General features: G+C 39.5%; 1 protein-coding gene across 1 annotated transcript in view; it reads left to right on the forward strand.

The window, feature by feature from the left end:
* Positions 1-314: 314 nt before the first annotated feature.
* Positions 315-25,821, forward strand: part of LOC149284296 (extracellular matrix organizing protein FRAS1-like) — a 196,768-nt gene continuing 171,261 nt past the window's right edge. The window contains exons 1-2 of the mRNA XM_089496882.1: positions 315-334; positions 2,049-2,229. Coding sequence (XP_089353008.1) covers positions 315-334; positions 2,049-2,229 — 201 coding nt within the window. The remainder of the gene's footprint in view (positions 335-2,048; positions 2,230-25,821) is intronic.

Below are 25,821 nucleotides of genomic sequence, written 5' to 3' on the forward strand. Positions count from 1 at the left end.
TGGAGGGGGTCAACTCTAAATAAATGTCCATGGTTTTGGAATGGGATGCCCAACAAGTTCATATAGGTGTGATGGTCAGGTATATGCATTTTTTTGGTCACATGGTGTATTTGGCTAAGATCATGTTTAGGGAGTGGGAGACACCTGGTCATCTGGCCGCAAAGATGTGACAGCTGGAAGCTTGATATTTTGCCGAAGCTTCTGGCATGCTTAACCCGGCTACCTGTCGCTACTGTTTGGGATTCTGCTGACCTTCTTGGTAAGTCCAACCTGGTTACCTTCTGCATTGTGCTTTTTTTGTGGTGACCAGCACAATGTCGCTCATGACATTCTGGTAAGTATACAGTATGCACCTGCACCCTCTTTGTTGCATCATTGTCTTTCCTTCGGCCCTGGCTTTTTTTGTTTGTATAACATTTAGAAGTTAACTACAGGCCTTCAGGCTTAAAATGTTTGGGTATACAAAACATTGGGTGTGTCATAATTGATTTTACATTAAATACTTTTTAATTCGTAGTATTGATTGGGTTTCCTTTTGTCAAATAGGTATAATTGATTTAAAGTACACATGGTGGCTTGGTCATGCATGATTTACTTGAATACCGTATTTTCCGGCGTATAAGACGACTGGGCGATTAAGACGACCCCCAACTTTTCCATTTAAAATATAGAGTTTGGGCTATACTTGCCGTATAAGACTACCCCTCTACCCAGTATACAACAACCAGCCAATCACGGCAAGCGATGTACCTTACTCAGGGCCGGCCCGACAATGGAGCCGAGTGGGGCAACCGCTCCAGGCGGCACTTTTGAAGGGGCGGCACTTTGCCGCCCCAAGCCCTTTTTTTATTTTAAAAAGCGAAAGAGAGAGAAAGGGGCGCCGAGTGGTTTTCGCTCAGTACCCGCTCGGCGCCCCTCTCTCCTCTGTGGCGAGTCTTCCTGTTCGGTCTCGGTGCCGGCTTGTAATGCTGAGTGCCGGAAGATTTCCGGCGCTCAGCATTAAAGCCGACACCGAGACCGAACAGGGAGACTCGCCGCAGGACTGCTGAAAGGTAAGTACAAAGGGGGGGGCGGCAGGGACGGAGGGAGAGGAAGGGTAGATAAGGGGGGGGGCGGCATTTTAAAATTCGCCCCAGGCGGCATTTTGCCTTGGGCCGGCCCTGACATTACTGGTGATTAGCTGGTTGTTGTATACAAAGCCTGCTTGGATTGGGTGGGTCAGCGGGTCTGGCAGGGGACATCTATTCTACGCAGAACGGTATACAACTTCTGTCACCACTCTGGAGTACAACTTCTCCGCTACCCTAGAGATTCCGGTCCGGCTTGGTAAGTAAGTATACCCAGTGTATAAGACGACCCAACTTTTGATTAGATTTTCACGGGTTAAAATGTCGTCTTATACGCCGGAAAATACAGTAGATACCTAACTTTGACAAAGTTATCTGTTTGCAAACTTCTGAGGTGACTTTATAGCTTCATAATCCACAACTGGAAAAAAAATCAGATCTAATAATTTTCCCTATTTCATTTTTCTCTTCACTTAATGAAATTCTGAGGTTTTAAATCAATTAGCCCGAAGTAGTTCTTAATACATTCCTGTTTATTTATTTAATTGAATTATTTTAGCAGATTAAAACAGACAAACTCTAGCAGTGTACTGGGACATCATAAATGTGATGCAAATTAAAGATTAATGAACTCAATGTTTGATGTTTCAAAACAAATCTAGTTTTTTTAAGGGTGAAAATAAACCCTTTACTTTAATGTAATAGAACTCTGAGGTAAAGTGTAACTCCCACAGGTAAAACAGTGTCTGCCAGCAGGACTTCGGACCAAAGAGACTGGTAATATCCTCCACTGAAGTCAGACGCCTTTTGCATGAAAACACGTATTCCAAAAATTAGGTCACATTTTGCGGCTTTCACGCAAAGGGCATCCGATGACACTTGCGGTCTGCGTATTTATGCAATGATGTTGTGAGTGGCGTCATCCTCCTGGAGCCAACCAGGCAATTTACTTTAAAACATTGTTTTTTTTATTTTTCACAGGAAGGATATTTGTGTCCTACTATTTAGAAAGTCCTTGATGTTTTTCCCTTCTCCCCCTTTCTATATCCTGCTCGCAGAGTTGACAGGGATGGTGCGGCGAGAGGTAGAAGGTCCATTAGATGAGATACTGTCTGATTTTTCTCCTACGCACAGATATCCAACTCCTCGCCAAAGTGTGCGTGTATGCGGATCAATGTATGTCTTGCCTCTGAAATACGCCTACTAGGGGCGATTTGCAAAAAGAGTTTGTGTACATAAAGATAAAACATCAAGGGGTGATCCAAGTACATTACATTGTCAGGCCTATGTTATCTAGTACTATACATTTTACAGAGATAATATTATTAGCATTGTTATGTAAAACTAACAATTTAAAACAGGGTTACCTGAAGAACATCAGTGTCTGTTCCTGCAGCACCGCTATTTATTGTAGTACTCTGCCTGAATCAGGTTTTGAGGTCCATGGTTCATGAGCAACCAAAATACAGAACCTAAACTTATGCAATGTTACGTGACAGCACAGCCTCGGGGTGATCTGGAACCTTTCGTTTCCGAAAATCAGTGTTGGTGGCACCTAGATGATCATTTATAATAGTCAGACCAAGGGATGAATGTACAGTTATGCTTACATTCAATGCAACAGCACTTTATGGTATAAAAAACTATATGTATATAAATGTTTTTAGTGGGAATTTGCTAAAACACCATTATCTCCACTTCTAGATGGGAAGAGTCCCCATACATTGCTCTTTCTGTTTGATATTTTTCGTTGAAAGTCCACTAGGGGGCGCTCGTGTGTTCCATTCAATGAAAAATAAAACAGAAAAAAATTATATATAGTGTAGAAGTATAAAAAGGTGTACTGTGCCCTGCGTATCGCAGATTTCCCAGTACGTCATAGAGCTGGCCTTGGGATCCATATACAGGAGTGTATACCGAGGGAAAAAAACAGAAGAGGATCCAATAGTGTATTATTGTGTATACCGCTAGATACGCAACAAATGGAGATATACTTACACTTAAACAAGTGTCTAGATGCCCGTAATATCTGGTGATGGTCCGGTTGCATCCATATGTTCTTCTGTTTGATGGATCCAACGATTAAATATCAATGTGTGTGTGGTGTATCAAAACAACCACTGTCCACATAGAAGATATATTAAAAAAAGTATTTATTCTAAATTAACAACCAGCTTGATCCATATTAGATGCAGCTATAAAAGTATTTAAAAGTTTAAAAAGTACTGGTACAAATAAAAATAGTAGTAAAAAGTCCTAAAAAAGTAACTCAATGCGTTTCACCATATAGGCTTCATCAGGAGTTGTATCTTCTTTCTAGTGGAGGTCTTTTTAAATGTTTGGCGCCATCTGCTTGCCGTCCGTGTTGTGGCGTCTGACGTCAGCTTGACAATTGCTTCCGTATTTTTCGTTGGACAAGCTACTTCAATGTGTTCTTTACTTGAACACAATACAATATTTATGTTTTAAAAGGAATCCATCAACATCGCCTATGCACGAACCTTAAGTCGTGTAATGGAATTGTATGTTTCATATGGATGCAAACGTACATGAAATTCCACAGAGGATTTGTATAAAAAACACATAGTGAAACATTTGTATTTATTTCTACTCTCTCGGTTAGCTATGTGCACTAACACTCTCCATCGCTGTACCAAAATAATTACAAACAACCAATAATTTCAATAAAACATTGATATAGCTTACGTATTTGCCCCTGTCTTTAGAGATTAATGTAGCACAAATATACATTGTAAGGGATTAGGACAAAGGAACCACAGGCAACACCACATATCCTAACTTTCACAGTGGAGAGGCTTTGGCTATGCAGGTGAAGTGTCAGCCAGCCTGAGTTGACAGGGGTTTATGTGACTACCTGTGATCTCCCCAGGTTTGACCTGGTGTCTTTAGGTGGAGCACTGCTTCCCTGGGTCTCTGGGTCGCTTTGCTCTTTTTCTGTGCATTGGAGCGATGTTTGAACACACCAGTTCCCCTTCACTTCCTCGCATACAACCTTCATATTTATGACTCTGGGGCTAGCTCCCTCATGAAGCCTCTACCCCAGAGGAGGGAGTACTCCAGGTAGTGTAAGGTTTCAGGTATGGTTATGTGTAAAGGTAAAACATGTGGCAGCCAATGGACTGTTTGTGCTGATTTCTCCACTTTTACCACTATTACCACTACCCCCATAGTGTGCAAGCCAAGTTGGACTTGCTGTGTCTCTTGTACCAATACCTGTGCATGCATGCATTTATTTTGTGGATTTAGGATCAGCACTTGATAGAGTATATAAGGTTTGTGACATCATTATCCAGGATCCTATTAATTACTCATCCTGGGGAAAAAGCTAGATCTTAGCTTAGACCCTCTCCACCATTTGTGATCAGCTGTCAGGTATACATCAGATGATACACCTCATTTTCTGGACATTTAAAGGGGCCTGCAGTGGACAATTGAATGATGTTCTATGGACCTTCACAAACCTTGCCACGAACGCTGATGTCCTTGTACGGACACTTTTCCCATTCCTGTCCAGAAGTCATATTTCTTTAGCACATTCTCAGTTAAAGGTATATAAGTGAGCAAGTTCATCCACTTTTACTGGGTGGTCTTTTTCTAGCTCTTTGTTGGTTGTAGTCCACTGATAATAACCTGCCTGTCCTCAATACTGCTGCCACCTTCAAGATCACTGGGCCATGATCTGAATAAAAATATTAGTTGGTACACAAATACACCAAAATGTTTTATTATCCTTAAATTTAGTTTCGTTGCATGTTGAAAACCATTTTCAGAGCTGAGGGGACTTGTGTATAACTTTAACTGAAGAAATACATTTTTTTATCCCTGACTGGTTGTCAGTGATATTTCAGTCATGTGCTGTAAAATACTGACAATGTCAGCTAGTATCAAGGTCCAACGTAGTATTACTCAGCAGTCTGTCAAAGTCATTTCAACGAGGGCAGTGCACCCGCAATCAGTAAAGTTCAGAACTACCGTTGGAACCATTTGACAGAACATAGAACTCTCAGGCCGATAGCACTTGGTTCCCAGCTAGTCACGCATTGTCTTTAAAGGAGAACTCCCACTATGATTATTTTATTACTACTATCTGATTAAAAGATTACACAGTAGGTTTCAAAAGTACTGTGCTGCTTTTTGTAATAGCACTAGTTTTTGCATAATATAATATTTTCAGACTGTTGCATTTGAGTCATTTTTATATGTTATAGCTTTGTTATCTGCATACCTGGAAACTTCTGGGCTCCGGCTACCTGGAGCATTCTCTTGCAGGACGCGGCCAGGACTGCACACTGACGTCGGTGGGCGGTCTCGCTGACGTCGGTGGGCGGTCCCGCTGACGTCGGTGGGTGGTCCCGCTGATGTTAATGGGAGTTCCCCTTGACATCGGGGCCGTTCCCGCTGACGGCAGGGAGAAACACCTCAGTTTAAAGGAAAATGGGCGGGGAGCGGGCGTGACCCAGAGGATTCGGGTCTTGACCCAGAGAACCGGAGAAGCAGCGCTCACCCGGCAGTGGCCAAGCTATAAGACAAACTCCACGACGTATCAGACTGGCTTGTGGTAAACAATAGCATGGCACAGTCTTAATCACCCAGACACTGACTAATGGAAGTCTGTTGTGAACAAATAGGACTCCCTTAGCATTACCTTAAACAACTTGTTTGCACCTCTGTGTCTGCAGATCAAGGATGTTGCTTAGAACAAAAAAAATCACTTTTTATTTAATGCTAATCTACAACACTGTATACAGTACTATATTTTGAGCTCAGACAAGATCATGTTTTCCACAACACTTCCCCTTTAATGTAAAAAATAATATGTGGAGCAGTTTCATACAGTTCTAAGGGGGTAACAAATGAGGGGGACTTATGAGACATTGAGAGAAGTGGCAAGGTAGAGAGAAAACATTAGTTATTATTGTTACTTTATTCATAAACCACCTTCATATTCCAAGGTAATTTAGAATGCTGAGTTCTTGATCATCACAATATATCCATAGCAGAAGTCTATTGGGACCTGAGTCCTAAAGATGATTTGTTCTGACTAATGGGCCTAGACATACATCTCCAATTGTAAGTAGCTCCACACTGAGTCTCATTATTGTACTTGTTAGGCGTCTGTACTCCACAGTAATTGTAATTTGGAGAGCAGAGGTCATTTGAAGAGGACGGCAATGGACATAACATATGCAAAAACAACGAACCATCTAACTGACAGTAGTATAAAATTAAAAGTAAACAATCCGATGTGCAATATGGGAATTTGTTCGGTGTCAGAGCCAATAGACCAACCCTTCTTCTGCATCCTCTTTGTGAAACAAGCTACATTGGTGCCTGTATAGAATGGATGCCAGCATGAGAACCATATGCTGGTGGCGGATTTTGCTTTTCAGGATTGACTAAAAAAAGTTCTGCTTAATACGCTAAAATTGCCCTGGCTTTTGTGTAATTAAAATTCCCATTAATAGCTGGGAAATGTATGGATTTACCCCAAAGGATCCAAGTATGAGACCTGATAACAGAGCTTCTGGATCTCTGGTATGAGTTGTAGTATTTCGCTCTGCCCTGCCCATCTACTTTCTTTCACTTAGGCAAGTGAGGACTTTCAAGTCCTCACTTGCAGCTAGACCTACCTTCTGTGCAGCTCTGTCTACTCTAGACTAGCCTTTCTTCCTTCTGTGTCTCATAAGAGGAAGGACCACTAGGCCAGCATAAACATGTACTTGCTAAGCAATAGATAGCTATAGAGCTATAAAATTGTAGAATGAATTTGAAGTACTATAAAACCTGTGCGTTGTGGATAATTTAGATGTTTGGAATTTCCAAATGTACTTTCCTACAATACTGTGGATTAAGAGCAAAGTGTCTGTCAGGGACTAGTGGTGGAACTAGTGAGCTAGGGTCCCTGGCGCAAGAAAGCTTGTAAGCCCCCAAACCCTGCATCGCCCTCAGCCCCTGTATTGTACTCCACAAGCCCCTGTGTGGTACCCCCAGCCCCTGTAATGCACCCCCAGCTCCTGTAAAATCGCCCAGCTTCTGTTATATCCTCCCAGCTCCTATAAGGGGGCCCAGCTCCTATTCAGGAGGGGGCAGTGTTCCCTGGTGGTCTGGTGTGTTGGCAACATGTAAAGCCTCGGCTGGTCCAGCGTGTCAGAAGGGTGAGATGCAATACCATATCCGGCACGCAAGAGGAAGCCGACAAGCATTCACTAGGCTGTGCATGTATTGTGGCTCCTAATAAAATAAGGCACCTAGCAATAAAATAACCCTCTATTGTGCTCTAGGGATACCACACACTCTCTAAAATTCTTGTTTTCTCAGGTAAAGGAGCAACTAAGAACTTGCTGACAGGGAAATTTTTGTTTTAACGACTTCTGGAGGAAACAGATGTACTGTTTCAATCACAGTGCATTTCTTCTGTCCTTAAAATTTGAACATTAGCTAAGAAGTACCGTGTCATCCTTCATTCTTTGGAATTACACTTTCAGATAATGTAGCTTTATCACAGCCTTTGAAGGTTTTGTTCATGCCTTTTTTTCCATTGTCTCTCGTTATTTTCTTCTCTTCCTAATTTGATTTAAAGCTTTTTTTTTTTTTTTTACTCCTCGTAAGGGTTTTCAGAAACATTGGTTTCTCACAATTTGAGGGAAAGCGTGAAGGATTAACAATACATATTTCTCTACAAATGACCTTTTGACTGTGCAGTTGGTAAACAGGGCATAACATGTAGTGTAACATACAACAATCTGGAGACAGAACAAACGGTTTGGGGGCCATTGCTCAAGAAAAATAACAATTTCGATTCAAAAGTGTTAAATTGGGCAGGTTGATCAGATTTTTAAACGGATCCTGAGTGGACAGACAGCACACACAGCCACAGTTTATACTTTTTTCACATTACAATTAAATTATAATGGGGCAAATAGGTGACTGGCACCCCAATGGGTAGACTACATGAGAGTCATTGTGTGAAGACCAAGTCTAGCCAAGTCATTATCGCCTTAAGTTTTGGTGTTTTGGTGCATTCATGATGGCTCTCAAAGCTTGTGCATATCTTTATGTAAATTACAGCATTTTACTGATATGTTTACATGGAGGAACTTGTTCTTCATGGGATCCATGCATGATGTATATGTATATGTGTATATATAAAAACAATATTTGCAGTTATGTAAGCTTATGTTAGATTACTGAAGGTGTAACATTAAAACCTACACACCAGCTTGCATTTACTCACAAACATCCTTATTTTTATCAGATATTCATATTTATTAATTATTAAATGGCTATTAGACTGTGAACCCCCCCCCAAAATAACTGTATTGGCTTTTTTTTTTTAGAACGCTCCCCTCTTACAATCACAGTTCTTATGTTAAAAAGTAATAGCCCAGCAGTTGCCGGTAGCAGTTAAAAATTATAGGGGTTATTCATTAATAGAGGAATAATCCCGACACATTATTACTGCCTGAAAATGTGAAAACTCCTACTGGCTCATTACTGCCCGATCAGCACTATTACGCTGTAAATTTGCCATGGTTAATTTTTATATGCTCGTTCCAACAAAATAGAGCCATTACCGTATGCTCTTATGTTATATCACGGTTCCACTAGTTCTTAGGGTAGGCTGCAATGAGGTTGAGTATAATAAGGTAACATACTGTATCTCACATAATGTGTTGAAGGCTGGAATTTCCCCACTAGGCATGTACCTAAAGGTCCGTGTTCTTAGCAATAGAAGTTAGAAGTGTAAAGAGTGGGCTTATTGCGGGTCAATATCCACCCATTTTCTGCTCATGCACAACACATGCTTCGGTCCCATCTACAAAGTTTCTTAGGCCATTGGGTCCTAAGTAGTCATTGTTGCCCATTGATACCTGGAGTGTAAATACAAACTGAAATTTGGCATCTATGTTTGAACAGCATGGTTTTATATGTTTCAAAAACTGTACAACACTGATATATCATTTCCAGGGTCAGGCCCACAATGTAGACAACCATAGTAGGCACCTAGGGTGCCAAGCTGGTGGAGCACTCCTGCCAGGTTCTCTTGTATCACAGACCATACGCATGTGCATCTGCTGGTTAACAGCACACTGAACGGGCAAGTCGCTTCTTCTTAATTTCAGGCAGTTTCTGTAATGCAAACACAATATATTTAATCTGAAAAGTACTACTGATCTTGAAGAACATACTTCGATACTGATTTGGAATCAGGTATGCGACATTGATGCGTAAACATATAATGATATTGACGTTTTCTCATATTGATACCGATGTTATCACTGACATTGATGCTGCATTTGCTTGGGACATTTGCTTAAACCTACTGCTGATGCCGAATCTCGTTAACGATGGGAGATATTGCTGATATTGCTAATTCTGGGTGATTTAAAATTGATTATTGATTTCTGACACTGGCATTAAAATGACGGCTGATATCCTTACTGAACCTGATCGACATTGTTGATAATGGAACTGATTTCTTGTGATGTCTTCACGATCGCAACAATGAACGTCGGTTTCCTATACCGATTATGAAACGGATTGTTCCGACGCTCGGAAACCCAAATTGTGTCACAGAACCAACACTGATTTTAGGGCAAACTAAATACAATTAATATTTTCAAAGACGAAATACTGACAACCTTAATTATACGGTGGAGTCTTTGCTGTGATTAACATTAGTTTAGAATTCTTTATATTTTTGTATATATGCCTCTGCAGACTCCCAGCTTTTATCTCTATATTATTAAAGTGGCTTGGGGGGGGGTCATGGGAGTGATACAACAAATTTGACTACTGTTGATGACCCCCTTATTAATTGACACATTGCTAGTTATCATAAAGTAATGCTGTTTGTTAGAAGAACAGTCCTCTAGTGACACATACACTTCAGAGGTTCCCTAGAGCCCCTGTCTCTATTTTTTTTTTCCTCCCCACCAATTGCTCAGCTCATGCGCTTGGGCTCCCGGAGCTTTGATCCATGTTACAAAGACAAAAGCGAAGAACGAACTCAACTGCAGGAATTAAGGGGATCAGGTTGCGCGTTCTCTCCCCCACGTGACTCTGTGGAATCTCTGCCAGAGCCGCCCGTGTCCACTGACACGGAGAGATGGAAAGGTGGATGGGTGGCAGAGATAGAAAGGGAGATAAATGCACACTAGATACATAGTGAGAGGAGGAAGGAGGGAACGGATTATACAAGAGAGAGGGAATAAATAGACAGAGCTGCGCGCACCGAGTTAGACGGCATGTTAATGCTATTTCAGCTTTTTATAGACTGCTATGTGATGAGATCGGGACACGAGTCATTTCCTCGGCGTGGATTGGCACTAGAAGCCCCTGCACTTCCCATAGAGCCCGTTACTGCTGATCACAAAAAGTATGGGCTATAAGAAGAGGCTTATCATTCACTTATCAGACAGCGGGTGTTATTGTTCTTTTCGCTAGCAGAGAGGGATCAAGGTGTTCGCAGCTCCTGGGGAGGCTCCGGTTGCCCTGCAGGGTTGCGATCTCCCTCCCTCTGCAAGAGCTCAGGAATAGTATGTGTAGCTGCAGGCTAAAGCCAGCTCGCCTGTGCTCGGTAAAAGCCTATCTGCCCTGACTCCTTGTCAATGCACACACCTCCCTTTCAGAGGAGGGACGAGGCTGTCCCAGTCTCTGGAGGCCAGGAGTTTTATTTCTGGGGCAGGCAGTCCCAGGAGAGGGAGGGGGGAGAGGGTGCACTGCATGCAGGGCAGGCAAAGTTAGGGGTGGGAGGAGGTGTCCTTCTGAGAGTGTGATCCTGGCTGCTGACACTATATGACCAGGTCCACCTTGCACCAGTTCACATCTGCCACCTGATCCAAACCTAACTTCTCTGCTGGACACATATTCTCAGGCGAAACCCTCCCTGTAGAGGTACATTGTGGAGAGGGCTTCTCAGTTAGGAGCCTGGTTACTGTAAAGGACCCGTGCGGCCAAAAATGCATGCAGAAGGAGCTTTGATGAGGGTGCTGTGATTTGTGATTGCTGGCCACCATCCTTCAGCCCACTATGGCCACAGACTTTTGAATCCTGTGATCAGCGAACCAGACTGGACGTTCACAGGCAACAAAGTGACCTTTGGATATTAACCTGTTAATGTTTGGGAAATTATCTATCTCGAGAATGGATTACACGAGACGGTGGCTTCCAGTGTCAGTGGTTTTCCTGGGATTCACAACACTGTTTCTTCAATCAGAAGGTCAGTCGCTTGTTAAATGTGCACGATGAATAATATACTTTGTTATATATGTGCATTAATTCATTGAAGCCACGTTCTTGCACTTAACTTTTAATACATGGTAGCATTCCATTCTCTGTGCCTTTAAACCACAGTGCTTTTAGGTAACCCACCACCAGGGTTGCATGTACAGAATTCTAGAGGCACTCTCTTTCGTGTCAGTTAAGGGTTAACACACCGAATAAAGATAATTTGGATGCATTACTCTTACAGCATCCCATGAAGAATTGCCCAGTAATCTGCTGTAGTCATACAAACTTCATTTTCCTCTGTTAGCACAGTGAAGTATACCGAGTAATGGCTTTTTCAAGTTTAGAAATTAATATATATATATATATATATATATATATATATATATATACCAATGCAGAACAGCAGATCAATGCAGAAGCATCATGATTTAGCTAATCAATTTCTTGTGATCACAATAAGCATAATATATTTTCAATTACACATTAACATTATTATATATTAATTATTTTAATCGTATCTTCTGGTCCAGTTTAGAAAAATGCATGTGCAAAGAACCAATGAGTGGGAGGCAATTTAGACTGCAAGCTCTTAGGTACTCTAATTCGGTTTATTTGCCCCCTACCCTTTATTTAAGGAGCTGCTGCTTGACACTGAGCTTCCAGTGAGAGTAATTTAAAGGTCTGTCAGCACTCCAAGCATCTATTACTCATTGTTACTTTTAATAAATTGATTGCCTCTTTATGATATATATATATATATATATATATATATATATAATATGCCCATAGACTGCATTCTGTTAAAAAGTTTATTCCTGTTCTTCACAAGTAATGTAGCCTGTAGGCATTTTGAGATGCAACCAGTGCAACATTTATTACAAACCCACAATAGAAAATATTTAGCTAAATCAACATGGAAATAGTTTTGACAGGTAATGGAGTATGTCCTCAGTACACTCCAGATTTTACTAATAAGGTTGCCTCAAGGCTGCTAAAGGAGCCATAAGTACTCCACTTCTCATGCTGATCAAGCCCACAAAATATATTCAATATCCTGTATGTATCAATCTACGTTTAGTCTGCATGGAGGATTTTAGTAACAAATTATTATTTATTTATGTAGTATTATCACTTTCTACAGAATTTGATACAATGTATAGGGTATGGTGAACTTAAAATGATGGACAGGTTTAAAAAATTTAGATGAGGAGACACTTAGTTCCCATAGAAGAGATGGGACATTGGCCTCAGCTTGACAGGTGGCATCAATGCAAGGTAGATGACATTCCAGTTGACCCACAGTCAGAACCTCTAAACCCGCTTGGGCTAAATGGTCTTAGATCAAGAAGATAAGGTAGGCTTAATTCTTTTGGTTCATTTTCTTCAATGCAAACGATTCTCTCTGCTGGTACTGATGGAAGATTGGAGATTTGAAAGTTGACATTGAATTCATCAGATGCTGAGATCTGAGAAAGGGCACAATTGAGTTAATGTTGCCAGTAAACCTGGAGCTATTCTCCAACTTCCATGCATATGGACGCCTCCTAGGATTTCTCTGTTCATACATAATGCAGAGGCTGAATTGTGAAGATGTGGGGTGGGGAATACGGATGTCCGCTTGTACACTTTTCTGCAATGCAACGAGAAAAAAACACTGTTTTAACTCTATGTGAAAGAAGTTCACTTAACCATATGCCAGTACTAAGAACTTTATGAACCCACCCCAGTTTGGACGACGCTGATCTGGATGCTTGTATGACCTATTGATATTCCATGGTTATAGGATACAGCACTCTGATGTTATTTTACCAATCACAAAATGTAAAAGAAGAGTGCAAGTCCCTTTCACCTACCATCAGATTGAGTGGGCAAGGTTACACTTATGCCAAGTTTGCATTAGTACCAACGCCAAGAGTTTAGCAATAGCCAGAAAATTGAAATATGGGAAATAGTAAGATGTCAGTTCTTGGGGATCTTTCACATATTACACTACAACTTATACTCGCAACTTATACAACAAGATGAACACTGGTACAGAAGGAGTATGAGGTTGTGTTCTCTTACAAGCTATTAGGAGAGCGATGTCTCTCTTGTACTTTTATAAGCAAGTTTTTCAGTAGCTTTTAAAATAGCCTGGTTAGTGAACTCTAACTCTTCCAAGAAACGCTCTTTTCCTTCCACTCTTCCTTTGACATTCAACACTACAACACATCCGTAAATTGGAATGACATAATGTCATGAATGAAACCATAGTAGAGGTGGTCAGCATGTTTGTGTGTGGACATTAAAACAACTCACAACTTGAATTGCTGAGCCTTTGTCTGTTTATGAATGAAACCATTAATACAAAAAATTTAAGAAATGGTAGTTGTCACTATTATTGTATATTGTAGTGTAGAGATAAAGGTATAACCGGCCCTGGAAGCCAGATCATTGTGAGCGGAATGTTGTAAGTTTTTTGATTTACATGATCATTAGAAATTTTGTGTTACCTGTAAAATTTTTACTACCTGCCATAGAAGATAATCAAATGTAATGATCAGTTTTGGCAATTAATAATATAATATACCCCTAATCTCTCTCTGGACAGTGTTAGTAGCATTGACAAGTCTCCTTGTCCTTACAGATCACTTTTCTACTGTGTAAAGTTTCTGAATAAAAATAATCCAACACTTGGGTTATCAGTGGCGTCTCCAGGTTTCATATTTAGGGGGGGCACATGGGGGGCCAGGGACCAAAGTAGGGGGGCCAATTATAAAACGGTACATATACACTATATATATATATATATATATATATATATATATATATATACACACACACACGTTAGACGTGCATTTTTAACTACATAATATGCACTTATCTCTTTGAAGTAAAGACTGTGATTAAAATATGATTTCAAAATAACAGCTAAAGTGACAGTTAATTTTCATTCTTTAATATTAGCCCCTGCTGACAATATATATAAATATTAGACCCTGCTGCAGATATATAGAAATATTACACCCTGCTTCCGATATATATTAATATTAACCCCTGCTGCGGATATATATTAATATTAGCCCCTGCTGCGGATACATACTTATATTATACCCTGCTGCCGATATACATAGAAATTATACCCTGCTGCCAACATATATTAATATTAGCCCCTACTGCCGATATATAGTATTAGTCCCTGCAGCCAATATATATAAATATTAGCCCCTGCAGCCAATATTTATTGATAATAGGCCCTGCAACCAATATATATTAATATTAGCCCCTGCTGCCGATATATATAAACATTAGTCCCAGCTTCCGATATATATTAATATTAGCCCCTGCAGCCAATATATATTAATATTAGACCCTGCTGCCAATATATTTGCCACACTGACTGCAGATCAGGGGAAGACAGTGAGAGTCAGTGCAGTGTTCCCTCCTTCTGACTGCACCGTGACATTGAGAGGTCCTCATCCCCAGAGTCCCTTTGTCCCCTCATTCACTAAACCATAGCGCTCTTTTACTTACACCCTGTAGTTCAGGTATAGATCAAATAAACAACACATGGAAACAGCACATGCAACTGAATGAGATTAAAAAAAAACTTGTATTTGCAGGTATACATAAATAATGTATGGAAACATAGCATTGCAGGTATAAACCAACAGAACACACAAACCCAGCATTGCAGGTATAGATCAACTGGAAATCACATGTACACTCAGCACTGAAGGTTTAGATCAAATAATCAACACATGGAAACAGCACTCCAGGTATTGATCAACTGAATAAGACATGCAAATCCTATATTTGCAGGTAAACATTAATAATGTATGGAAATATAGCCGATACAGATGAACAGAATGACACAAAACCCAGCTTTGCAGATATAAATCAATTGGAAATTACATATAAACTCTGCATTAAAGGTATACATAAAACCCCCTAAATTACAGGCATAGATCACTGGTCACACACCCCAAAGCCAGCCCTGGTGTCCACACTGCCCACATAGAACCTGACCAGCACCCAAATTACACATTATGTCAACTTTGTCCCCAAACAGCAGAACGTATGCCGTTTTTGTCCCATAAAGACCTCTCCCTCCCAATCTATCCTATCTACCCCCTCTCCCTCCCAATCTATCCTATCTACCCCCTCTCCCTCCCTATCTACCACATCTGCCTCTCTATCTACCACATCTGCCTCCCAATCTATCCTATGTACCCCCCTCTCCCTCCCAATCTATCCTATGTACCCCCCTCTCCCTCCCAATCTATCCTATGTACCCCCCTCTCCCTCCCAATCTATCCTATCTACCCCCTCTCCCTCCCAATCAATCCTAACTATCCCCTCTCCCTCCCAATGTATCCCATCTACCCCCTCTCCCTCCCAATCTATCCCATCTACCCCCCTCTCCCTCCCAATCTATCCCATCTACCCCCCTCTCCCTCCCAATCTATCCCATCTACCCCCCTCTCCCTCCCAATCTATCCTTATCTACACCTTCTCACTTCCTATCTACCTCTTCTGACTCTCTAACCCCCTCCTAACTTTCTAACCCCCCCTTTGAAGTTCACTTACCTTGGGCTTGTCCAGCGGTGAGATCGCGAGGTCTCTGTATCCCTGGTTCTGCCGGCTTCACTGCTGGGCGCCGGATATGACGACATATACCGGCGCTCGGCTTGAAATGCCGGCACTGCGAACCAGGAAGAGGCCTCGCGGTCGCGGAGAAGAGTGAGAGGCGCCGAACGGTTGCTGAGAACTTATTCCTCAGCAACCGCTCGGCGCCTCTCACTCTCTCCTCCGGGTCTATTAAAAAAAAAAAAAAAGACGGAGTTTCAATTGGGGGGGCACACCGGGGGGCACAGCATGATGTAGGGGGGGCCATGGCCCCCTCTGGCCCCCCCCTGCCGACGCCACTGTGGGTTATGAGATGATAAATGCTCCCAGTTTAATTTTGTCCACAGCTGTCCAATGCTTGATCCTAAACAACTGCCTTGAAAATGATGTCTATTTCTGCTTTTTGCGGCCTCACTGTGTGAAGGCTGGCACCTGTTGTATGAAGCTCTCTTAGACCGGTGCCAGAATGGAATGCATTAAGGTTCTGCACCAGTGTGTAGACCAGCATCAAGAGATATTACTCTATTTTGCAACCTTCTCCACCGTAACAAAAAAAAAAAGGGGATTAATGTAGCAGAACAATATAAGGCAGTGCCAGGGCCTGCTGTTCCATAAGTACTCTGTTTGTTTTAGTGAGATTTCCATCCCCCAGAGATGCCGAGTGGGGGGAAGGTGCATTAAGGTCAAGCCAGAGATTGTGCTGAAGTTTTTTGTTTCCCACTTTTTGATTAACCAACAAGCTCTCTTTCTGTCTCTCCCTTTCATTCACACACTCTGTTTTCCCCGACTCTCTCCTTTCTTTTCTCCTTTCCTTTCATACGCACATTTGAAGACCATGTCAGTTTTTTAAACGACTGTGCTTAATATAGAATTATGGAATCCCTTTTCTATAGTAAAAACACTTTGTAGGCCACATAAGCCCCATTCCCTTCTAGTTACATTGCCTTGAGCCTGTCTAGCAGGCTGCTATTTCAATAGTAAGCAGTCTTCTGTCACACTCCATTCTTTATTGTTTCTAAACATTTTTCTTTATTAATCACGTTTGAAAGAGGCATGATTTCAAATAATTATTGTAAATAATAATACAATTTGGAAAAAAAATCTTGAGTTTCTAATCCAGGTATTACTAGAAAACAAATGAAAATCACAAGGTGGGTGGCAGCTACGATTATTGCAGCTGCATAGGTAGTCTCATTATGGAGTCAGCTTTGAATAGCAGGGAAGAATAGGCTTATCTGAAAACAAGTTTTGAGGAAGCTTTTGAAAAGTTTATAAGTACAGAGGGGGATGGTGCATGACGGCAGTAGCCAAGACTTGGATTTAAAACTTTTAATAAGTGTTCTAAGGAACAGATTAGGGAAAAAAAGGGTGGTAGGTAAGGAGTTAACTACTGCGGTTATTTAATTATGATGGCAGAAATAGCAAGAAAATCTATGAAAGAACAGTGCACTTTAGGTGAGGTTTTGAAATTCCTAACACAGATAGCCCCACCGTACAGACTACCCAAGTGCTTAGGTTGTAGTGAGTGAAGGCACGCTGCTAAGGAGGTCTAAGCCTATGGAGGGTCAGACCTAGTGCTCCTTCCCAAAAGATTCAACAACCGGCACTAAAACAGAAGGGGAAGCATGTGATTAGGGTATAGGGTGCTATAAAATGATGAGGAGAATGATAAAAGTGAGGAAGTGGTTTAAGCAAAAAAACTGGCATGTTAAAAAAAGAGGATAAAATTAAATAAGAGAAAATGTGTGAGAGAGGAGAGGGTGAAAAAAGACAAGGTGGGGTGAAACAAATGGCAGGCAAGGTTGAAAACATGAGTGAGGGGAGAGAGTTACGGAATAAAAGGGAGGAGGGTTAAAAAGAAGATAAATGGTTAAAAAGGTATGTGTAGGTAGGAGAAAATGTGACAAAGTAGGAAGATGGAATACAGATCAAAAGGTGAGGCAGCTTACCGTTGAGAATTAAGCAGGAGCAGCTGCATATTCTCTATAACCATTTATATCCCACCAAAAAAAGTGTAGTTACATAAAAATATTCTCCACCTACCAGCCCAAAGACCGTCATAAAAAGGTAAATGCATAATGCAAGGAACAGCACCCCTTGCCAACCCACCACTGTGGAGTTCAAACAAGTTTGAATCGTAAAATATCTGATAGAAACAGCTCTATGCAAATAAATCCGAGAACATGGCCTAGCCACAGATTCTGTGTGTTTATCGTGAGCAAGATGTGAGAAAAGCCATGTACTGCATAGAGTAGAGCTAGAGAAGATACGCTCATGTCAATATAGACACATCTTTTCGGGTCCTAACGAGACCCTTTGTTGCTGGGACCCGAAACATTGATTGAATATATTAATCTATAAATAAATAGCTTTACAAAAAAAAAAAAAAAAGACATTTCTAAAAATGATTCTGCTCTAAAGTGCAAAGATTCCAGTGCACTGTAGAAGTAGTAGGTCATAAGGTGTATCATCTACCCACTTTTACATGGGCTCCCTTATTTGCACAAGCCTGCTACTTTATACATGGCTTTGAGCGCAGCATACGGAATTGCATGTCCCAGAGAGCCAGCTGTTTCAATCTTGCTAGATATCATCAATGCAGGATGGGAACAGATCTAACTTACGTTCATAAATCTGAGAAGATGCAGTAACCCCCTTCGCGATTTCGTCTTCTTTTGTATATTTGTCACGCTTTGCAGTTCACTCATATAGCATCTTTTTTTAAAGAAAAATAATACTTACACATATAAATGTCCTTGCAAAATTTCCAAATCCATACAATATTTTTCCAGTATTATCTGAACATGACAACAACTAATATTTCAGAACCCCTGTTGGGAATATTTTTTAATTATATATATATATATATGAAAAATCTTCATTACAGGAGTTTTTTGACAAAGATTTTAAATTAGAACTGTCACAAAAATTTCAGAAGATATGGTCACCTTAAATTTACAAACCATATCTGACAAACAATCTGCTGATGGGAGATACATAAATAAATGCAAGTTTTATCCCCTGACATGATATTCTAGGTCTTTTTTTAATCTCCTGGGATGATCATAGGTATAAAAATAACAGAATGTGTTTTAAACATACAAATAACATACTGATCCTTATCCTAATTATAATACCGTAGGAGTAGATGAGTGTAAAACAGGACTTTATAGACCTCTGTGTTATTATTCTTATACTCGCCTCAGTTAAGTTTCATGATTAAAGAGATGGTGCAAAAATGGCATCCATAGGAGAGCTGCAAGCTAAAAACCACAGTTGACCAAAAAGAACACAAAGGCTCCTCTCAAATTTGCCAAAAAAACTTAATGACCCCCCCCCCAAGACTTTTGGGATAATATTCTGTGGACTCATCAGTCAAAAGTGGAAGTTTTTAGAAGACATGTGTTGCATCTAAATTAAAGCTAACATAGCATTCCACAATCAAAATCAAGGTTTTGGAGTGGCCTAGTCAAAGGCATGACTTGAATCCGACTGAAATGCTGCCATATGACCTTTAAAAGCCTGAATTAAAACTATTAAGAGTGGAGCAGAATTCCTCATTGTCTGTTATCACAAACGATTAATTGCAGTTGTTTCAATCAGGTTTTGAGGGGCAATTCATTTTTTTCACATGAGGTGCTTTAGTGTTTACTCAAATTGTCTTTGTCTTATATTCAAATTAGTTGGATGATCTGGAAGATTTAAATATGACAAGCAAAATAGACATAAGGAATTGGGAAGGGACCAATACTTTTTCATAGATCTGTGGAGCTATGTGTTAGCCACATCTATTTGCTAGTCATTAATTCAATCTGATTTTAGGTGGCATGTCTACCTTAAGATGCAGGGATCCCCAACTTCTGTCACCCAACTTTACATGTTTAATATGTCTCGCTCTATCCTTCATTCTACCCATTCCCTTTATAAAGATGTATACAAAAGTGCTTTGCTGATATGAGTTTCTCCTAAGTAGCACATCGGTTATAATAGGTGACGAGAGAATCACACTTTCACGCGGCCTGAGGCACTAGATTGCACTTCGTGCTTTGCGGAGATTAGGGTGCTATGCCTGGATCTCGGTGGCTCTGGGCCATGCAGTGTGATTTGTAAACTTTTTCTTATCTATAGTACAGGGCATGCTTGTCAAGCTACATTCCTAGAAGTCCAACAAGATATGCATGCATTCGCACAGATGTTTTAGACACTGGTGCAGTCCTTTTGGCTGTGTCACCTACGTAAAAATAATATGGTTAAGCTAAATATATATATATATTGCAAAGTAACAGAATGTTGCAGAATCTTATAATACCTTTAATTTGGACTAACAGTATTTTATAGTATTTTGTAATGACAAGCTTTCAGGAATCTTCCCTTCATCAAATTAAAAGTATTTCTAAAACATTTTCCTAACTACAATAAATATATATATATATAAATAATTGTATGTACTGTATATACGTGTGTAGAAACATCACTCTAAAACTGCAGTAGTATTGTGTTCAGTTGTAGTGTTAGCTATTGAAGCTGTCAAAAGGTCGTTGTAATAAGGTAAACTTTTTTGCATTAGAACAGTAGGTATTCGATGAAATACTTTATACTATAGAAAGCACAATCCATGGTGTTTTTATTATTTATTAACTGTTGCCATACTGTGATCCACACTTTAGAAGTTACACTGTTCAAATAATTCAATTCAATTTAAAATAAGGTGATAAAACATGGATCAAATAACAGCGGTGGGGAGTATTATGTATAGGAGGCCATTTTGAAACTGTAGAAACATTCAGTTCATGTCAGGTAGGAAGTGGTAGGAGGGTTAAGATTTTAGGCCACTAGGTTGTTTGGAGCGCCGAACCTTTACTCCTTGACTGTATCCTTTCATAAAGGAAGTCTCCGGCTTCATTCACGGCAATTTCTTTTTTTTTTTTTTTTAAATAAATTATCAGAAGCACTCACTTTGTATGAATGGAGCATTGCATTCAGAACCCAATGCATCCATTCATATTAAAAGTCTCCCGTTATTGCTCAAAACATCTGCCACTGGTTAATGGTGATTCCCAAGTTCTTGGGTACGTTTTTTTTTTTTTTTATCACACTTCTACTTTCTTCATGATATTCCATGCTGTCATAATAGGTTTTTGGGCCATGGAACATCATGAAGGTTTTAAGGGGTTAATGTGTTTTAGACCTAGCTGTATAGCATTGTTGTTTTCTGAATGCTTTATTACTCTAACTCTACTATAACCCTAACCAGGATGGGAATTCCCCCTTGGCTGAATACTACCATTCAATTCCTGGTTGCTTTGGTGATTCCACCACTTTTACAATACCCCATGTTTGATTTGCATTAGTTCAGGGGGTAAATCATACTGCTTACAGCTGTCTAGTATAATAGTCTCTGGCATAATACTGATGGGTTAAGTATAGTAAGAGCACCAAATAATTACCCAGCATTGTGTTTAGTTATGTTGTTTAGTGTAAATTATAAAAAAAAAAAGTGGAATATCTGTCTACTTGTCAAAAAATTAGAATGTGACAAATGCATATCCATGCACATTGGAGATTATTTATAAAGGTGCTACAAATACATGAAAGGTGCAATGACTAAAATCACGCTTGTAGCATTATGAAATGAGCCACTTTAGAAAAAATGCGTTTTTGGTGTGACTGTCGCATTATGGCCAGCGTTGTTGCAAATTGTTGTACACGTTGTTTAAAACTTGTAGTAATTGAAACATCATAACAACCAAAACTAATGTATTGGCTTCAATTTGTATGGCCCATGATTGGCAGCCTCCTGGAAATCGCCACAATCTTTATACATTTTTTAAAAGTAGAATTTATGCCATTCCGCTAGTAACGGGTCTTGCAATTTGCCCTTGTAATTTTCTTTTTTTGTTCCTCCCCTTTATGTCATGTCTCCTCTATTCTTAATTTGCTAATTACTGTTGATTGCTTTAGACAGCATTTGTAAGGATAAAGGAAGAAAAGGGTGATAACTTCAGGACAGGAAAGTAATTGGATAATGCTGGCACTGCCACAGGCTGCCACTGATCTCAGTGATCTCATCTTTCCCACACATAGGCTATAATTTTGTCAAATTTCAGTAGTGCTTTTTTAAAGCTAAAATTCTGAGATGGTGACAGGTATTTGTTTCACAGGGGATTGGCCATAGATTTTTTTTGTCTTTGTTATGCGTATAAAATATTAAAAATTATAAATAGAATAACAGAACGATCTATTGCATGTGCCAGTGATAAAACTAGACGAAGTACCTGGTATATTCCCCTAAATATGTGTACATCTGTACTAAACCCATGCAGTGGGGAAATTAATATATCTGTGCTGTAAGCCATAAGTGTGTCCCTGGAGTATCTGCAAACCTCATGGTTTGTCTTTTGAGCTGCTCTCTGGAAAAGTAGATTTACTAGGAAGATGCATTTTAAAATAATATTTATGAACATAAAAATAAATATAAGCTGAAAACAGTCATCCCTTGTATTCTATTAAAAGTTATTATTGAGAGTTTGCTGGCAAAATATAGGTAATAACCAATAATAATCCGTTGAAAACAATAGCAAGGTCAGTGCATTTTTCACAGGAGTAGGGAAACCTAGCCATAGTATTAACTGCAGTCATAGTGCTAGGAAGTGGTGGCCTGAACAAACTACCGTATTTGCTCGATTATAAGACGACCCTGATTATAAGACGACCCCCCAAAATCTGAATATTAACTTATGAAAAAAAGAAAAAGCCTGAATATAAGACGACCCTATAGGAAAAAAGTTTTACCAGTAAATGTTAGTTCATGTAAACTATGTGAACAATTGTTTGTTAATAAAAGCAACGATTGAGAAAAATATTTTGTTTTTATTTCCTTTTTTTTTCAACCTGCCCCCCCAGTTATGCACATCTGCCCCCAGGCTTGCCACTCTGCCCCAGAAATGGCTTATACCCCATATATATGCGACTGTGCCCCATGATATGCCTTTTAACCCTCTAAATGCCACTGTGCCCCATGATACGCCTTTTAACCCTCTATATGCCACTGTGCCCCATGATATGCCTTTTGACCCCCTATGTGTGTAATAAAATATATATAGGGCCAAATACAAACTTCAAATAATTGGAACACATATAAATGTATGTGCGTCAAAAATAGGCAGAGTCACTTAGATGCAAACAAAGGTGAAACATTTAATACGAACAAAAATAGACGAAGAATATAAAAAGTAGATAACAAAAATACGAAACAAGTCTTACAAAAACTTGGAGAGGAATTTAGTTCATGACATCTGTCCTATGCATTCCTGAGGATGGAGGGAGGGAGGGAGTGTTGGGACGTGAAGAGTCCGTGGATGGCAAGTACATCTTCTCTCGACCTCTCTTCCCATGCCTCTCCATGTCTTACAAAAGCCTAGCTTATATGTGCCTTGGATAGTGATGTCAGTCTATTGGTCTTCACCTAATTGGGTAAACATGCTCACTAAGATCTTTACACGTCGAAATCCTATTTTAGGTAGTCACTGTACGTATATTGTAATGCCCTTTTAGAGTTACAACTATACCATGCATTAGCAAGTTACTATCCTATCTATAGAACGCCTGTTCAGCAAATCCTTCATTCCATATCTTAAGGTCAAGGAAACCTTGAAGCCTATCATTGAAACATATTAATATATCTTAATAATCATTTATTTATGAACAATGATTACATATCTTTGACTATTGCCTATACCAATAATTATATATGGTCCATTTCATATTACTAGGGTTAAAAGAGATGTTAAATGTGTTAGAATCTTTTACAATTCCCCCTGATGATAGGATAATATCCTTATCATATCTTTTCAAATATACACATTTACTCACCATTCGTATCACATTCGTATCACATTTATACTACAATCACATCATACTTTAACTGGGACCATATGATAATCATTAGCATGAGACACCCTTTTCTCTACATTTGTTATGGAATGAGAGGATTGTGCTCTTTTTATCATTTCCCTTAATATTCCATCTCCCTTATCTACTTCATACTTAACTTGTTTATATATCTTACCTATTCTACACATAAGAAAACTTTGATAAACAATACATAATAAAACAAGTATAGCTATAATAACAATTGGATTTAACAATATATTACCAGCTGCGGATTTTACCGAAGATTGTGACCACATATTTACTGATTTTTTAAAATTTGACCACCAATTAACTCCAGACTTATCATTCCATTGATGTTGAATTTGTTCTAATTCACCTTGTTTATGTTGGAAAACAATTTCTGCATCTTTCAATTGTTGCTTTAACATGGCCAATAATCCCGTATCTTTCTTTATTTCCTCTGTCCATGTTTTCCAAGGAAAATGGTCTATCTGTGTCAGATTAAATTGCTGAGGTAGTGTTTTTAAACGCTCTGTGCCTATAGTGGAGACATTAAACTTTTTCCCATCTATCTCCAACTTTTTCAAATCACCTTCTATGCAATATAATCCTCTGTGAAGAGTATCATTATGCATACAATTTGAAAAGAATGCTCTGACCAATGACTCTTCCTTCATTACTTGAAAACAAACTTTCCCTATCTTTACTTGAGTCATTAATTCATGCATAGATGTAACACTTTCAATCCTGGCCTCACATGATGAATGATTGTGAAAACAAGAATGATAGACAACCTTTTCTTGTCCTGGAAGACATATTACTTTGGAAACAAAATGAAGACAAGCTGAAACATCTAATTGTTCCAGATTTTCCCCATCAAATACAAAATCTGTATACCTTAAATTATAATGAATCAATTGTGTGTCACTGACTGGAATTCCTAAAACTGTTACTGGTACCACTACTTGTTCAACTCCTGCCACTGGGATTAAAGATGTCCCTATACAAAAATCCTGATCACAACCCATCCATTTATTAATCCACAAATCAATATGACCCAGACCAAAACTATATTTGTCAGGTAAGCTTTTCAACAAACCCAAAGGTATAATACCACTCTGTAAAGCCTGTGCAATCATCTTTAGATTAGTGGAATATTCTATCTGTATTTCCAGGCATGCCCTTGACACTTGATTCTCCTCTTGACTCTCTATTAAGTCTAAAGTGGCATCCTGTAAGTGAGATACAGACGACCCAATCACAGTAGCAGAACTTAGAACCATTTTTTCCAATAACTGATTTAACCCTTTTTGTACTTTTGCTCCCTGACTTCCAACATAACTCACGGATCCCAAATCGGATTTAAGAGTATTTATATCCATAGTATTAAGTAAGCTTCCTACCGAACCAACACCCCCCAAGATTCCCTCAATAATACCTCGTCTACTTCTTGCCATTCTCAATGGATTTTGTCCAAACCATTGAGCAAGACCTTTTTCCATGTTAGTAAGGTGTGACAAACATTGAGGAAACCAAGTGGATATTTTCCAATCAGTCATGTTAAAAGTCCAAACTAGGGTTACAAACGATCCATTCCTCAACAATGGCTTAGATTGAAAGTAATTAACCTGAAAAGGATTGGATGGTTTGAGTCTAGTACCAGTACACAAATTGTCTTCAGGGGACCAAACACTGACATTTGCTCTGTCACAGTGTTTGTAATCTCCTTTCAGTAATACACAACATTCATATATCCCAGAGTCTTTACGAGTTGGACTATCTAATCTAAGCATAAAATGTATACCATTCCAATGTACATCCCCCATTTGACCCTTATGAAGTATACGAGTTGGATTATTTGTAAAACTTCCTAAAGATGTTTTCCCTTTTGACCAAACGAGTGATGCTTCCTGGGGTAATAGTAACCTTGTCCCACATTGTAGTTCTATAGGTTTCAATTCCTCTTGGCTTTTCACACTATGGGGATTAACTCTAACTT

Source organism: Sceloporus occidentalis, unplaced genomic scaffold (genome assembly GCF_023333645.1).
Source record: "Sceloporus occidentalis isolate IW3139 unplaced genomic scaffold, rSceOcc1.0.p SCAF_95, whole genome shotgun sequence".
NCBI lineage: Eukaryota > Metazoa > Chordata > Lepidosauria > Squamata > Phrynosomatidae > Sceloporus > Sceloporus occidentalis.